Source organism: Amia ocellicauda, chromosome 14 (assembly GCF_036373705.1).
Source record: "Amia ocellicauda isolate fAmiCal2 chromosome 14, fAmiCal2.hap1, whole genome shotgun sequence".
Lineage (NCBI taxonomy): Eukaryota > Metazoa > Chordata > Actinopteri > Amiiformes > Amiidae > Amia > Amia ocellicauda.
Window position 1 is genome coordinate 11,165,733 of NC_089863.1, and position 17,921 is coordinate 11,183,653.

General features: G+C 41.4%; 1 protein-coding gene across 1 annotated transcript in view; it reads left to right on the forward strand.

Moving 5' to 3' along the window:
- The window catches only part of LOC136768684 (complement C3), a 69,805-nt gene that overhangs the window by 21,991 nt on the left and 29,893 nt on the right, over window positions 1-17,921 (forward strand). Inside the window, exons 14-20 of the mRNA XM_066722992.1 lie at window positions 1,105-1,260; window positions 2,812-2,941; window positions 6,287-6,358; window positions 6,846-7,052; window positions 8,925-9,036; window positions 11,894-11,979; window positions 15,843-15,982. Coding sequence (XP_066579089.1) covers window positions 1,105-1,260; window positions 2,812-2,941; window positions 6,287-6,358; window positions 6,846-7,052; window positions 8,925-9,036; window positions 11,894-11,979; window positions 15,843-15,982 — 903 coding nt within the window. The remainder of the gene's footprint in view (window positions 1-1,104; window positions 1,261-2,811; window positions 2,942-6,286; window positions 6,359-6,845; window positions 7,053-8,924; window positions 9,037-11,893; window positions 11,980-15,842; window positions 15,983-17,921) is intronic.

A 17,921-nucleotide genomic window follows, 5' to 3' on the forward strand; every position in this document is an offset into this window, starting at 1 on the left:
CAAATTGACCCTAAGGAGAGGTCAACGGTCACAGTGGAGGTCATTTTTTAACAGACCTCATATGAGATCCTATCTGTGTTCTATAGTAATCAGTAGCCTATATACAGTCTTGAGGGCAATATAAACAATTATAAGCATTCATTGACCTTTAAGGGGAGGTCAAAGGTCAATATTAAGGTTGCTTGGACTATTTCCGCAGTTAACTTATGATTCCAGCTTTTTGCCTTTCTTCAAGGAGAATTAGTTTTTTAGTGAATTTGACTTCAAAGTAAAGGTCAAAGGTCAAATTCAGGGTCATATTTTGAATGCTCATGTATGGTTTTCTATGTGTGTTCTATATAGAACGTGGTTCTATCTCCACTCTGTGAGGCATTATAGAGCTAAAAGTGGTACAAATCTTGCATTTGACCTGAAACGAGAGGACAAAGGTCAAACTCAAGGACATTTTCAAATAGACCACTGATGGTTTCCTATACATGTCCAATACTAAATGGGATTCTATCTTCAATCTGAAAACTGTTATAAGGCAAAAAAATGTAATTGACCTTTGAAATGAAGAGTCCAAGTAATTGAGAGAGAGAGATTTTCAAATGAGGAATTTATTACGAGCATTCGCAGGGAGAGAAAGATAACAGGGCACACATGTCTGTCCAGTGATGAGTGGAATTTGCTCAGGAATACCATATATGGCTTAACCAGGGAAATAGTAAGGCATACGTAATGTTTAGATTTGGTCAAGTCTCATGTTTATAAAATTACACTCAACAGTTACACATGACGGGCAAGATCGGAATTGCTACCACTGTACACAGAGGGGTGAATGGAGGCCTCTCAAGAGTCTGATATACAAATGCATTTCAAGTGCCTCTCCTAGTGCTCTGCACCACAGCGACCCCAGCACACAGTACACTGTGTCACTGCTAGGCCAAAAGACTGGGGTCTCCTGATGTGGGACACTGTACTGATTTTACTGAGGGGTTATCTCAGTTAATATGCTCATATATCGAATGAGCCCCATTACACAAATGTATGTGAATGTAAAAAACAGGGAAAGAAGGGTCCTAGTTTCTGGTTGAGACTCAGCTGTCCTACTCTGACCCACAGCTTAAAGTGGAATCCTTGGACAGGAACACAGAGTACAGACCTGGCGAAAAGTTCAATATGAAAGTGATGGGCGACCCTGGTGCCACCATCAGCCTGGTGGCAGTGGACAAAGCAGTTTTCCTTCTCAATGATAAGAACAAGCTGACGCAAACTAAGGTATGTGCTCTGAACATAACTGACTGCATAATCCCCACAAAATACCCCTTGCAAAATAGGAGAGAGAGGATTCAGTTGAAGAATTATTAGCTGATGATATCTTGAACAGGTATAATATTGCAATGAATAGTATAAAATACAGTTAGGTCCATACATACTTGGATAGTGAGACAATTGTCATCATTTTGGCTCTGTACACCACCACAATGGATTTGAAAGGAAATAAGATGTGCAGTGTAGACTTTCATATTTAATTTGAGGGTAGTTACTTCCAAACTGAGTGAACTTTGTAGAAATTACATCCGTTTTTATATGTGGTCCCCCCAATTTTAGGAGCTCAAATGTAGTCAATGCCTGAAGTCTGGAACCCATAGACATCACCAGATGCTGGGTTTCTTCCCTGGTGGTGCCCTGCCAGGCCTGCACTGCAGCTGTCTTTAGTTCCTGCTTGTTATTGGCGTGGTTTGCCTTAGAAATCAAAACATACCAACAAGAGAGATAGCAAAAACATTAGGTGTGGCCAGATCAACTATTTGGTACATTCTTAAAAAGAAAGAATGCACTGGTGAAACACCAAAAGGCCCAGAAGACCACAGAAAACAACTGTGGAGAATGAAAGAAGAATTCTCTCCCTGCTGAAAAAACCCCTTCACAACAGTTGGCCAGATCAAGGACACCCTCCAGGAGGTAAGCGTATCTGTGTTAAAGTCAAAAATCAAGAGACTTCACCAGAGTAAATACACAGGGTTTACCACAAGATGTAAACCATTGGTAAGCCCTCAAAACTGGAAGACTATATTAGAGTTTGCCAAAAAACATCTAAAGAACCCTGTACAGTTCTGGAACAACATCCTATGGACAGATGAGACAAAGATCAACTTGTACCAGAATGATGGGAAGAGAAGAGTACAGAGAAGGGAAGGAACTGCTCATGATCCAAAACATTCCAATGGTTCTGCAATGGCCAAGTCACCTGACATGAATCCAATTGAGCAGCATTTCACTTGCTGAAGATAAAACTGAATGCAAAACGCCACAAGAACAAGCAGGAACTAAATACAGCTGCAGTACAGGGCTGGCAGAGCATCAACAGGGAAGAAACCCAGCATCTGGTGATGTCTATGGGTTCCAGACTTCAGGCAGTCATTGACTGCAAAGGATATGCCACCAAGTATTGAAACTCACAATTTTATTAATGATTATGTTAGTTTGTCCAAATACTTTTGATCCCCTAAAATTGGGAGGACCACATATAAAAATGGGTGTAATTCCTATACCGTTCACCCAATTTGGATGTAATTCCCGCTCAAATTAAAGATGAAAGTCTAAACTCAACTGTTTCCTTTCAAAACCATTGTGGAGGCATACAGAGACAAAATTATGACAATTGTGTCACTGTCCAAATATGTATGGACCTAACTATATATATAAAAAGCTCTGTAGAGATGGTCAAGTGTGGTCCAGTACTGGATAAAGTTGTAATTGAAAATGGATGGTGACATTTGATGGATGGATGGATGCACAGATGTTGTCTCTCTCTGTCTCTGTAAGATCTGGGACGAAGTAGAGAAGCATGACATTGGATGCACTGCAGGGGGAGGAAAGGACAGCATGAGTGTCTTCACCGATGCTGGCCTGCTATTCAAAACAAGCACCGGGGAAGGCACCACACCTCGACAAGGTACAGGGCAGCGATGGAGCTCCTCAGTCATGTGGTTTCACTTTATTTTCGTTTAAAAGTCAACCTCTGTCTTCAGACTCTTTCATGAGCTGTCGTGTCATGTTTATCTGCCACATTGCTCTTTTCCGCTGGACCTGCTGAACAGAGAAACTAGAGATCTATGGTAGCATATCCTCTACCCAAGACAAAGTCTGCTGGCTGCTGGGGTTGTAATGTAAGGTTGGAATGGTGTAGAAATGTTTTGTTCATGTTCAATGTTTGGAGTATTGACCTTTTTGTTAGCAATTGTGTTTGTCATACTAGAGCAGTGAACCAGTAAGTTAGGGACAAACGAGAAGACTGGATGTAAAAAGGAGAGAGGATGTAGAACTAGATGACCAGGTCATCTGCTTGAACCCTGACTGTCACCAATTTTGAATAGGAATAAAACCTAGTGATTACAACCCTTGCCTCATCCTCTGTTGTTAAACAATAACTTTACACTGGTGGCAGCGGTGAAAAAAATATTTTCTTTGATCTATAATCACAATGTGAAAGCTGGTGAGCTTATAACCTCAATTTTTGCTGATTTCATAACTCACTCCATGTACAGTTTTAAAGTATACAGACATGTCGGTTGAGGAAGCAATGGCGGGAGCAAGTGCAAGAGACGCTGTGAATGCACTGAGGTTTAAACTCGAGCTGTTGTCTTTTTTGTTGATGGGCCAGAAAGCTTTACACAACGGGCATGGCATCTGGAAGTGTGTTGTGCTGCTGTAGGAATACCATTGGCTCAACTTGCTTAACTTTTACTGTCTTGATTTGGAAGTGTTGCTTTTAGCTGTTGGGACAGAATACATGAATTTGGAGCCCAGGATCTTGAAGCAGCATTGAAAATAGCCTTTTAGTGTGAAAGAGCACAACAAGCTCTGCTTTTAACAGGCACTCAGCCCTTTCCAGCTTCTCTTCATGCAAATCAGGGCAACCCCAGTACAACTCTACTGTGTTTCAACTGTGGACAGTGACAAAGACAGTGACCTACATAAAATCTTGGATGGCCTTGTGACCCATGTGAAACATTTGCAGTGTGATGTAAGGGATGTGTGAAGGCAGCAGCGTTATGATGATTCTCATAGACCACACTGGAGAGAGATTTCCACTCTGATGCTAGATATGACCATGACAGACAGTCCAGAGACCGCCAACATGAGACCTCTCCACACTCCTGGTCCAACCACCATGCTCCACGCTATCCCTACTAATGCAGGGCAGGGAGCCCGAATCCCATTATGAGGGTGCTCACTATTCCAGATGCTCAAGATCAGGTCATTCTCCTTACTCTGACAGACAGCGGGACCACTACCAGTCTTCTAGATTTTCCACTCACCCAGAACATGTCACAGAGTCCCATTTGCTTCCAATGCTCTCAACCATCAGAGAAACGACCACTAGCTCATGATGGGGGCCTTTCATCAGCTGTGCAGAACACCTCTCTGGCCCACATGACAACTTTACCCACAAGGTTTTCTGAAAGTGATCCTCCAGCTCCCTAATTTCACAGCAATTATGGAGGGTCAAGAAGTCAGCATGTTTATGGACACTCGATCAGGCATGTCTCTTATTAGTGAGGACTTCAGGATGAAATGTCTGCCTCTGAAAAATACATTTTGTGCTTGGTAAGTCCATTACAGCTGAACGTTTAGACACAACTGTCACATTACTGTCACACTACATATTGGGGCAGAGACATGCATGACATGTATGTTATGAGAAATTCCAGAAAGAATGTTCTACTGGGATGGGATTTTCTGTTGAAATCTGGTACTGTTATTGATGCGGCTATGGAACCAAACATTGCCATGCCAGCAGGGTGGGCAGGCAGCTCCTGTCCCTTATCACAAGGTTCAAATGCAAACTATCACAGCTTCCAAGCCTTTTCAAATTGTGGCAGCAGATCTCGCTGAAATGCCACTTACCTCCTGCGGTAACTGTTATGTTCTCATCGTAATGGATTATTTTACAAAGTACGTCAGTCTTTACTCTAAACCTGATGATTTTTTATTTGAGAGTTATATCACTGATCATGGCATTCTTGATGTGCTACACATCGATTAGGGGCAGCAGTTTGAATCAGATATCATTAAACAACTCTGTCAACTCCTGGGTGCCACGAAAACCTGCACATCACAGTACCATCTTCAATGTGATGGTATGATTGAAAGATTCAATCGCACTATGAAAGACTAGCTGGCGAAGCAATTTTATAACACATAACTTGAATGGGACACGGTTCTTTCTCAAACACAGCCTGCATACAACACCAGTGTGCATGCCAGTACTGGCTTCACCCTTCTTTCTAGCACATGGCCATGAAGCTTGGCTTCCCATTAATTGTTTGCTAGATGATCCCGCTCCTTCAAAAGCAACACCTGGCATGTCTACGAAATATGCTTGTATTTTGATCAAGTGACTCTACACTGCTCTGACCACTTCTGCTCAGAATAGCCAGCTGTCCCATCAGCAACAAAAAGCCTACAATGATGCTGGCAGGAAGTTTACAATGAGGGTGACTTGGTTTGGCTTAACAACCCTGCCAACTCGGCACAAGCTTGCGCCACGCTGCAAGGAACATTTTCTGTCCTGCAGCGACTTCCTACTACAGATGCTGCTCCTGCCATCCTGTACAAGATTATGGAAAACACCAATCTACACTATCTGGGACCACTCTGCTCTACAAACCCTTCCAGATCCTCCTGTCTGTCCCCATTCCTTGACAGCATTGTCAGGAGCGTTGTCTCATGTATTCTTCTATCTGGTTGTTTAGGGCTCAACTGCTTTGCCTATTTCAATGGAGCACAGTCGTGCTGCCACACCTATCATTTAGCCAACTCTTCCCCAAGGGAAACCTGCACCAGGTGACACTACCAGCATTTTACAACCACCACCAGTTCTTTCTGAACTTGTATGATTCTTCTCTGTGTTCTGTTTGTCTCTTGTTTAAAAAAAACCCTAAAAAAACACCTATATACATTGTTCTTCCTACCACCATTAGACCTATCGCATAATATTCACAATAGTGCAGTGAACAATAAAGTTAGGGACAAATTAAAAGACCAGAGAGGAGAGAGGAATTAAAACTGACTGGAAGACTGGGTTGTATTACTTGAACCCTAACTGTCGCTGCTTTTCTGATTTTGAAAATAAATAAAACGTAGTTGAGTAGAGCCCTTGCATCATCCTAACTTTACAGCAATTTGGGTACAAAAGCCTACTAGTGAGTCTCTGGACCTCACTATCTCTCTCTCTCTCTCTCTCTCTCTCTCTCTCTCTCTCTCTCTCTCTCATTCACTTATCCACTCTTGGCAGTTCTCCACTGTCCCTCCCCTGCCAAACGTAAGAGACGCTCAGTTGTCCTGGTGGAATATAAGACTACACTAGGTGAGTGTGAATGCCTGATCAAAGCATGTTACATCAGCAGGAAAGTCATTGCTTCCATTGTGTCCAAATGGTTAAACATGGGAGATTAATATTAACAACATACTAATAATAAAAATAAATGAACCAACAAAATATATAGATTTCTGTATACACAGGTTTGCAAAGAAACATATGATGCATCTGCATTTGCTTCCATGCCATCTTGTGTATACGTCTGCTCTCCCATCTCCCCAACCAGTGCCATCTCTCACATTGTTTCATGTCCTGGTCATAGTAGTGTGCTCAGGTGGTCTCATTGCTCCATGTTAACTTAGTGTAATTGTGAGTTTGTGAGTGAATTAAATATGAGTTTTTTAATATGCACTTTTGTTTGTGCATTTATTTTTCTAATTGTATGTATGTACAGAATATATGTGTGTATGTATGTATGTATGTATGTATGTATGTATTGACTAACATGTGAAGGACAAGTTTTGGTCATTTTCAGAGAGCCAGTACACAGACAACCAGCAGAGGAGGTGCTGCCATGATGGACTGACAGACATCCCGATGGACTACACATGTGAGAGGAGGTCGCTGTACATCACGGAGGGAACTGAGTGCGTCAAAGCCTTCCTACACTGCTGCAATGAGATCACAAACAAGAAAAAAGGGATAGACAGCACTACAGGACTGTTGCTGTCCCGCAGTCAAGGTATTACTCTCTCCTTCTCTCTCTGTCTTACACATACATGCATACACCAGATTCGTTTTCTACAATTGCTTGAATTTCATGAATGACGAATGACAAACTACTCACTCCAACATTACAATTGTGTAGCCATTTTGTGTGTGTGTTAAATGTGATAAGTATGACCATGAAAAAGCCAATAATAGCACCAAAACATTAAATAATAAACAAAACAAATACATAATAATCTTCAAAGCAAAATAACATGAAAGAATCCTCCACAAGTATTCCGATCAGACACAAAATAATAGCAACTCTGTTTTTTTTTTTTAAACAAATATATTAAGTGATCTAAATGACTGTGAAGAAAGGAATGACAATACAAATGATCTGATACATGCAAAATATATCATAATGTACATAATGTTATGCATCAAAGTTATATAATCTTTGTTCAAGTCTCTTCAGCCAGAGGTGACAGATTTTCATCCACATTGCATCTCGTGTCCTGTTAGCAAGGCAGACACCTGCCCCCTCCAGACTGACCAGAACTCCTCAATAGTTTAGATGAAGAGGGTGGCAGGAACATCATGCTGAGTTCTGAATGTGCTGCACCTGATAGAACTGCCCATTGCCCCAGAGCATCCCAAATGCAACTCCAGCATTTAGGTGACTGTAGTGTGGAGTAGTGGACAGGGACATTGCAGGTGTACCCTTGAGCAAGGTACTTTATCTAGATTTCTCCAGTAAATGCCCAGCAGTATAAATGGATAAAATGTTAAAACATAAAATAAAAAATGTGACAATAAGTCACCCTGGATAAGGGTGTCTGCTAAGAGAATGAGTAATAAGCATGCAGCACATCCAGAACATGACTGCACTTATCAGAACATTTTCATGTCACACTGCCTTCACTTGTGTCTCACTTACTGGAAATGGCACCAAATACATGTTTATTATGTAACATGATTTTACAATTCAGTTCATTTATTGGGGTTGAGAGTTCTGCACTTTAGCACAATCTTCTGAAAAATGTATAATATATCGCTATCGTTATCATGGCACCTGTCAGTGGGTGGGATATTTTAAGCAGCAAGTGAACATTTTGTCCTCAAAGATGATGTGTTAGAAGTAGGAAAATGGGTAAGTGTAAGGATCTGAGCGACTTTGACAAGGACCAAGTTGTGATGGCTAGACGACTGGGTCAGAGCATCTCCAACACTGCAGCTCTTGTGGAGTGTTCCCGGTCTGCAGTGGTCGGTACCTATCAAAAGTGGTCCAAGGAAGGAAAAGTGGTGAACCGGCAACAGGGTCATGGACGGCCAAGGCTCATTGATGCACGTGGGGAGTGAAGGCTGGCCCGTGTGGTCCGATCCAACAGACGAGCTACTGTAGCTCAAATTGATGAAAACGTTAATGCTGGTTCTGATAGAAAGGTGTCAGAACACACAGTGCATCGGTATATATATATATATATATATATATATATATAAGAACCAGATTAAAACAAAACGTATATCCCACTTACATCAAATCATAGCCCAGTAGTTGATGTTCTTTAGAAAAGACAAAATAGAAATCAATCACCAGGTATGCATTTGTATTTAGCTATTTGTATTTATAATGAGTGAAGTAATGATTCATTATGTTTCAGGAAGCATAGGGCATACACAGTAATAGGTAGACATACAATTAAGGTCAAAGCTTGCAGTGTAACAGAATATTTTGTTGGAAAAGACCTTAGCATTTATTGAAAGTAGTTTTCCTCTGTTTTCCTTTTCTTCTGTTTTTAACTGAAATTCAAGTGCTCTTCCACACTATTGTGTTGGGGACTACTTGTGAGTCTAACCTTTTTTAAATGTTAAAAATGAAAACCTTAGGTCTCATCCTTTGTAGAAAACGAGCTTCTACCAGACTCTGAGATCCGTGTCCGATCACAATTTGATGAGAGCTGGATGTGGATGAACAAGGTTTTGCCAAGTTCAGCAGATAAAGATGATCCAGACGGGTAAAGGATGAGTTTTGCACTACAGCTGTACATCAGTGTGTGTGAGTGAATGTGTCTGTGTGTGCATGTTAGTGTGTTTCTCATGGGAGACACAGAAACCAGTAAGCACTATCTTAAGGGCTTCTGAGGAAGGTCACTAGAAGGATGAGGAATCTGTGAATACCGACCTTGTTGACAGCTACAGAAGCTCTATTTAAAAAAAAAAACAGTTGGACATGGTACAATATGAAATAATAGCTATTTCTAGTACCAGTTATAAATTGATTTGCATGTTAATGAGGGAAATAAGTATTTGACCCCTTCAACTTAGTACTTGGTGGCAAAACCCTCGTTGGCAATCACAGAGGTCAAACGTTTCTTGTAGTTGGCCACCAGGTTTGCACACATCTCAGGAGGGATTTTGTCCCACTCCTCTTTGCAGATCCTCTCCAAGTCATTAAGGTTTCGAGGCTGACGTTTGGCAACTCAAACCTTCAGCTCCCTCCGCAGATTTTCTATGGGATTAAGGTCTGGAGACTGGCTAGGCCACTCCAGGACCTTAATGTGCTTCTTCTTGAGCCACTCCTTTGTTGCCTTGGCTGTGTGTTTTGGGTCATTGTCATGCTGGAATACCCATCCACGACCCATTTTCAATGCCCTGGGAAGGCCCCGTACATGGCCCCGTCCATCGTCACTTTGATGGGGTGCAGTTGTCCTGTCCCCTTAGAAGAAAAACACCCCCAAAGCATAATGTTTCCACCTCCATGTTTGACAGTGGAGATGGTGTTCTTGGGGTCATTCCTCCTCCTCCTAACACAGCGAGTTGAGTTGATGCCAAAGAGCTCGATTTTAGTCTCATCTGACCACAACACTTTCACCCAGTTCTCCTCTGAATCATTTAGATGTTCATTGGCAAACTTCAGACGGACCTGTACATGTGCTTTCTTGAGCAGGGGGACCTTGCGGGCGCTGCAGGATTTCAGTCCTTCACGGCGTAGTGTGTTACCAATTGTTTTCTTGCTTTCTTGTGACTATGGTCCCAGCTGCCTTGAGATCATTAACAAGATCCTCCCGTGTAGTTCTGGGCTGATTCCTCACCGTTCTCATGATCATTGTAACTCCACGAGGTGAGATCTTGCATGGAGCCCCAGACCGAGGGAGACTGACAGTTATTTTGTGTTTCTTCCATTTGCGAATAATTGCACCAACTGTTGTCACCTTCTCACCAAGCTGCTTGGCGATGGTCTTGTAGCCCATTCCAGCCTTGTGTAGGTCTACAATCTTGTCCCTGACATCCTTGGACAGCTCTTTGGTCTTGGCCATGGTGGAGAGTTTGGAATCTGATTGATTGATTGCTTCTGTGGACAGGTGTCTTTTATACAGGTAACGAGCTGAGATTAGGAGAGTCCCTTTAAGAGAGTGCTCCTAATCTCAGCTCGTTACCTGTATAAAAGACACCTGGGAGCCAGAAATCTTGCTGATTGATAGGAGATCAAATACTTTTTTCCCTCATTAACATGCAAATCAATTTATAACTTTTTTGAAATGTGTTTTTCTGGATTTTTTTGTTGTTATTCTGTCTCTCACTGTTAAAATACACCTACCATTAAAATTATAGACTGATCATTTCTTTGTCAGTGGGCAAACATACAAAATCAGCAGGGGATCAAATACTTTTTCCCTCACTGTATGGTGGCAAAGTATTGCTAGGCAAGTGAAGCATGGTCTGACTAGGCCAGCATGGGAATTACCCATACAAATAATTTATTACTTATTTTGTTCTGCGGGATTCTGTCTTCCTCTGTTTTCTTTCTTGTTTGTTCCAACTCCCTCTCCTTTTAACCTGCTTCAGACTTTTAAAATCACAAAGCTTAAAGTGGGTGTCCTTCCTTTACCCAATGTGTGCGCTGCAACTTAAATTGATTAGTGCATGTGAAAGGAATTACAACACAATTAAATAAGTGAAAGATAATCCAAACAGATCAATAATAAACAATTGGGTGCTCAAACAACATATATAATAAGACCACATTTAAACAAATGTAGAACAAAAAAATTAAGTGTAGAAAAATAAAAAAACTGCACCACAAGCACATTAGACATATTACCTTAGACATATTATCTCTGTATGCTGAAAGTAATCAATAAACATGCCTAAAGAACCTGCCCTCTGTGTGTATATATTGTGGCACTGGTGAGATCTCAGATGAGGGCTTAGGAAATACAATGTCTGGGTTGTGGTGCAAATAGGTGATTTTCTTGTACAGTGCCCCGTGATCAAAATAAACAGACAGACAAAAAAATGTAAAACCTACCTAAGTAAACACAGTTAAACAAGTCCCTACTGTAAACATACAAGTAATAATAAACCCAACACAAGACATACAGTGATACAATCCACAGTCATATAACTAATTAAATCACCAACAAGACAAACAGTACACAGGACAGTCCATAATCTGTAAACATTGTCAGGGCCGGCCATAGGCGAGATTTGTAGTGGAACACCCCATCTTGCTGCAAAACATATTATTGCCCATCTTTATGTCGGAGATCTTTTTTTATTAGACACACAAACATTTAAATAGTGCACATCACAGAACATTTATTGCATTTTAACATACACTGTACATGTTAAAAAATAGATTTAGTAATAAATACAAATGTAAAAAGTGCCCTGTGCATATTGAAATAACAGCAATAACTAATAAACAGTTTAAGTAAAAAAACACTCACACAGTTTTTCAGTACTGAAAAATACTAAATTAAATAATAAATCAAAATCGAAATGTTGCAGTGCAATTATTTATTTATTTATTTATTTTAAAAAATATATTGTATATGTAATACCCTTCCATCTCTCCCGCTCTGTTTTCAGCCTGGCATCTGTGGAACTCAGCCTGGCTCTTAAGGACACCATCACAGAGTGGGAGATCCTGGTTATCAGCTCATCATCCACCACAGGTAGAACATACATAATTACATACAAATAATTTAATTAGAGAGGTGCTTTTTCTGGGGGTTTCTTCAAACAAATTTTGGACACTTTACAATAATGGCACATTCACTTGCACTGAGTTTTGATGGCGATCCATTTGCTGAGCTAACCCCAAGCCTAGTCTGTTACCCTAACCCTAACCTTGTTATACATGTGATCAACAGCAGAACTCAGATGAAGTGCATGAGGTATTCTTGTGGTATTCACAGACTGCACTGTTTCTCAGTCACAAAAGTTAAGCAGTTGACTAGGCAACAGGAAACAAGAGACGTAAAAAAATAAAATAAAATAATAACATTCAGAAGCATGTGGCCACTACAGTGTCAGGTTTGCTAAATGATTGCCATCCTGGATGAACTTATCCAAGAAGGATTCATTTTTGAACATTGTCTGCAGGTTGAAATCCTAGAGATCAAGTTTGTGATCTTGAGGCTCAGCTTGTCGATCTGCGCTGTATTAGGGATATAGAAGAACTGGTCAATCAGCCCATGAGAGAGATGGTGTCCACGCCAAAACCTAGGAGAGTTGAGAACTTAGAGCAGGACAGCGTAGAGAACTGCTGGGTTACAGTAGGTCGTAACTGCAGAAAAGGGCGTGCACAACCCCTAGAGACACCTCAAGAGCTAGAATTGCCCAACAGGTTCCAACTGCTGGACACCGAGTTGGACAGTGACAGCTCAGAGGGTGATGGGGGGGCAGTTGAGCACCAGAGCACCATGGTGTCCACTCCCCCCTGAAGAGGGAGGTAGTTATAGTAGGAGACTCAATTCTTAGAGGTGTAGATCACACAGTGTGTTCTAGTGACAAGGAGACCCGCATGGTATCTTGGCTGCCTGGCGCTCAGGTTGCAGATCTCCCTAAACTAGTAGATGAGCTACTGGCCAAAGCCGGGGGGAATCCACTGGACATGGTACACATTGGAACCAAGGACATAGGAAAAGGTAGGACAGAGGTTTTGCAAGACAAATTTAAAGAGTTAGAAACAAAACTAAAGAGCAGAACCTCCACGGTAATTTTCTCTGAAATACTTCCAGTACCATGTGCATGGCCAGGGAGACAGGCAGAGATTTGAAAGTTTAACACATGGTTGAAATCTTGGTGTAGGGAAGAGGGGTTTAGGTTTATGGAGCATTGGTCTTTCTTCTGGGATAGATGTAGACCGTCCAGTTTGTACAGGTCCCATCTAAACAGAAGGGGGGCTAATGCATTGGGAGAGTGTATGTGCAGTGAAATTGAATCATCCAAATAGGAACCAGGGGGCAGGGAGCTCTGACAATGGGAACATCTAAGGAAAGAAAACAAAGGGAACCTACTAGTAGGAAAGTCCTGAAATGTTTGTACTTCAATGCCAGGAGTATAAGGAACAAGATGTTGGACTTGGAAGCCACAGTGCTGGCGTGTGACTATGATGTTGTAGGAGTGACAGAAACATGATGGGGATGAATACAAGTTGACAGGATACACACAGTTTAGGAGAGACAGGCAAAATCGAAGAGGTAGTGAGGTAGCATTATATGTGAATAATGACATTGAGGCAGAAGAACTTGTATTAGATCCCAGTAACGTAACAGAATCTTTGTGGGTGAAACTTTTGAACAACAGATCCGGAGGATTAGTGGTAGGAGTGTTACAGGCCACCAAACTCAGATGTTCAGAAAGATGCTGCATTGTACAGTGTAACCAGGACTGCATGTAGCAAGGATGTGGCTGTTATAATGGGGGATTTCAATTTCCCAAACATAGACTGGGAAAGCCCAGTTGGAACTACAGAAGCAGAAATAGAAATGGTTGAGATGGTAAATGACTGCTTTCTAACTCAATTTATCAGGGAACCAACCAGGGAGTTTGCATGCATTGACTTGATCTTTTCAAATGACCAAGAGTCAGAGAAACACTAGTTAGAGAACCAATGGCAAATTGTGATCACAGATAAAGGGCAAAATCTTGGAAAACTTACAAGATGTAGCAAATGTTCTAAATGAGTATTTCACAGAGGTTTTTTACAAAAGAAAAGACAGATAACATGCCACAGGTTAACAACCAGTCCAGTCAAACCCTAAGAGAGATCAGGATAAATGAGGAGGAGGTACTAAAGGGACTAGCAGAATTTAAAATCAACAAATCACCTGGGCCAGATGGGATATTTCCAACAGTACTTAAAGAAATTAGGGAAATGATTTATAGGCCTCTAACTCAATTATTCCAAATGACACTTAGAACAGGGGATGTGCCAACTGACTGGAAGACAGCAAATGTCATATCAATCCACAAGAAAGGGGACAAAACTGAGCCAGTAAATTACAGACCAGTCAGTCACAACTGAATCACCTGTAAAATGTTGGAAAACATTATTAGACAGAAAATAGAGGAGCATCTTAATGAAAACCATATTCTTGGAGATAGTCAACAAGGGTTAAGATGAGGCAGATCATGTCTTACTAATTTATTAGAGTTTTTTGAACATGCAACTGCAGCTGTAGATCATGTGAAAGCATATGATATGATATACTTAGATTTTCAAAAAGCTTTTGAAAAGGTTCCACACCAAAGACTGAACCTCAGATTGGAAACTGTAGGCATTCAGGGTAATGTAAGAAGATGGATTATGAACTGGTTGATGTATAGGAAACAGGGTGTCGATTAGAGGAGTTGCTTCTAACTGGAGTGAAGTTGTTAGTGGAGATCCACAGGGATCAGTACTAGGGCCTTTGCTTTTTCTAATCTATATTAATGATCTGGTCTCTGGGATAGTTAGCAAACTTGTCAAATTTGCAGATGATACTAAAATAGGTGGCTCAGCAGATACAATCTTGGCAGCACAGGCTATTCAGAGGGACTTAGATAATATTCAGTTGTGGGCCGACACCTGGCAGATGAAACTCAATGTGGACAAGTGCAAGGTAATACAGGTAGGTAACAAAAATGTCCACTATAATTACACTATGGGAGGAATAGAACTAGATGAAGTAACGCATGAGAAAGACCTATGAGTCTACGTGGACTCCTCACTTTCTCCATCCAAACAATGTGGGTAAGCAATAAAAAAAGGCTAACAGGATGTTAGGGTATATTGTCAACAGTGTAGAATTGAGAACAAGGGCAGTGATGTTCAGACTGTACAATGCACTAGTTAGAGCTCATCTGGATACTGTGTGCAGTTCTGTGCTCCACACTTCAAGAACGATATCGCTGCTCTAGAGGCAGTTCAGAGGAGAGCAACCAGACTTATTCCAGGTCTGAAGGGAAAGTCCTACTGAGAGACTGAGGGAACTGAACCTTTTCACCCTGGAACAGAGGAGACTACATGGGGACTTGATCCAAGTCTTCAACATTATGAAAGGCATTGACCACATCAAACCAGAGGAGCTTTCCAGATCAGCAGGGACACACACACCCGGGACACAAATGGAAATTGGGCTTCAAGGCATTCAAAATGGAAAACAGGAGACACTTCTTTACACAGAGAGTTGTCACAATCTGGAACAAATTCCCCAAACAATGTGGTAGATGCTGAAAAGTTGGGATCCTTGAAAAATAGACTGGATAGGATCCTTGGATCACTCAGTTATTAATGGACATCAAACGAGCACGATGGGTGGAATGGCCTCCGCTCCTTTGTAAACATTCTTGTTATTAATTATTTTAATAAGAAGAAATTGACGATGACAATGTTGATTATTAGTATTATACTGGAAGTACATGGTATATCCCTTCCATTACAAATGTAGTGCCTGTGAAGAAAGCATGTGTTAATTTAACTCAAGAAATTAATTTGATGATGATGATGATGACGATCTTGACACAAAGCGTCTCTTGTTTCTGGTGGCAGGTGTCTGTGTGGCAGAGCCCTTTGACATCCGGGCTAAAATGACATTCTTTGTGGATCTGAAGATGCCATACTCTGTCATAAGAAACGAGCAAGTGGAGATAAAAGCCATTCTGTACAACTATGCCTCCCAGCCCATCGAGGTAAGCTTCTGCACAGAGGTCGTTTCCCACAGGTGTGCTCAGGAAACATTAAGATGCTGTCCTTTGTGCATCCTGGCACTTGTATCCTTTTTCCCATTTCTGACACCCAGATTCAGGCTGTAACTCTGAAGATGCCCAGAGTGCACTGTAGTGAGCTGAAAGAGCTAACGAATTTCAGCTACCAAAGTGAATTATTAATACGCCTACAACACTCTGGGATCCATAACTTACTCAAAGAGTTTGTTGTTGGTTTCACAGGCAGCTGGACATCTCTGGGCTGGGCTCACAACTCTGATGCATGTGCTCTCAGTACCTTGTGTTTATGTTGTCATCCAGAAAACTGTCTATAGTGGAGTTGCCATAATACATGTAGTTACCAGTGGTGAGGGTTTACCAAGATGATTAAAATGTTCACTTCTTCACGTGATCGATCACATAAAACATGCCATGTCTATTTTTAAGGTTTTAGGAGTTTTAAGTGAGTTTAAACAAGGGAAAGCTAAAAAAATGGGACATGTATAAAAGTGTGTATTTGTAATTAATTTAGAACAATTTGCAGATTATATTTTTCACTTGGGTATTATGGCCATTTTCTCTGTTGATCAGTGGCAAAAACTCCTTAATAAATCCATTCTGATTTCACATTGTAACACAATGTAATGTGGAAAAGTCCAAGGGGTGAATACTTTTGAGAGCCACTGTATGGTCACCCTACTATTGAAGAAGTCAAATTAGCTATTAACTTGTCAATAGGCATGGCAAAATGTTTGGTTTGTGACCCCTGCACATGCAAAGTTTTAACAATAAGCATATATCATTAGCAGTTTTTTTCCTCTTAATAAGTCAATGCCAAACAGTTAAAGAAAAAAGCATTAGCATCGGCATTTCAGAACATTCATATCTCACAGCACCTGCGTTCTGTAGCTGAAAACATGAGCCCAGGGACGGCTCCAGAATTTTTTCATAGATGGTGCTATGGGGGTGCATTGTCACTGAATGTAGGTGCTTGGCGATCTGCATAAAATGTGTATACACATGGTCGAAAACTGTTATAACAAGTTGAAGGGTCAATTTACTTTATTTACACTACAAAGCTACGGACATGATAATAACAAAAAGTTGATTTATGGTTATCTTTCAATTTGGAAGCACTGCCCAAGGGGGAAGGGTTTCTGTGCACTTCCGTAGGAACCTGATTGAAGCGTCACTCTATCAAAGCTGCCATTGGCTGCTGTGCACGTCACTCAAACAGGTCCCTTCCCACTTCCTGTTTGTATAAAAGGTGACAACTGCACAGGTTCATCCTCTTTTGCCTTTTTGCCTGGATTTGAGAACATGAGTCTGTGTGTTTGCATTAGACCTTAAAAACTGCGTATTTTGGTTGGCTTCACTTCTGTGTAGTTTACCACCTTGTTTCGCTACGGTGCCTTCTGTTTGTGTGTGTGTTTACTTATTTGTTGATAGCTAACCTGATTCTGTTTCGTCCGTCCACCAGGGATCTGGCTGCACTTTCGGTTTCAGTTTAATTAACAAATAGAGCTCTTTAAAAAAAATATTTGTGTTTATATAGTGTCTTATATATTCCGACTGCTTGCTGTGTTGGTCTTTTTGTCAAAAGTACTTTTTCCTCCACAGCAGGACCACAAGCAGTGGCAGTAAAATCAGAGGCCCAGCTGTCCGGCTTAAGCCTCAGTTGTAAGAGATCTCACCCACGTAATGGGCTCCTCTGCCGGCCTTTGCCCGCATTACAGAGCGCAGCGGCTGCTGTAGGAGATCTCGCTCTCAGCTTGCTGGGATCGAGCTCTGCAGTGCTCCTCATCCATATGTGCAGGCCTTGGTTTTAGGCTCCGCTTTGGCTTGTGGCCTACCACCATCGTCCCCCTTGGACCCCGGACCCTGTGTTACCCGGTGTCCCCGGAATACCCATAACACATGGTGT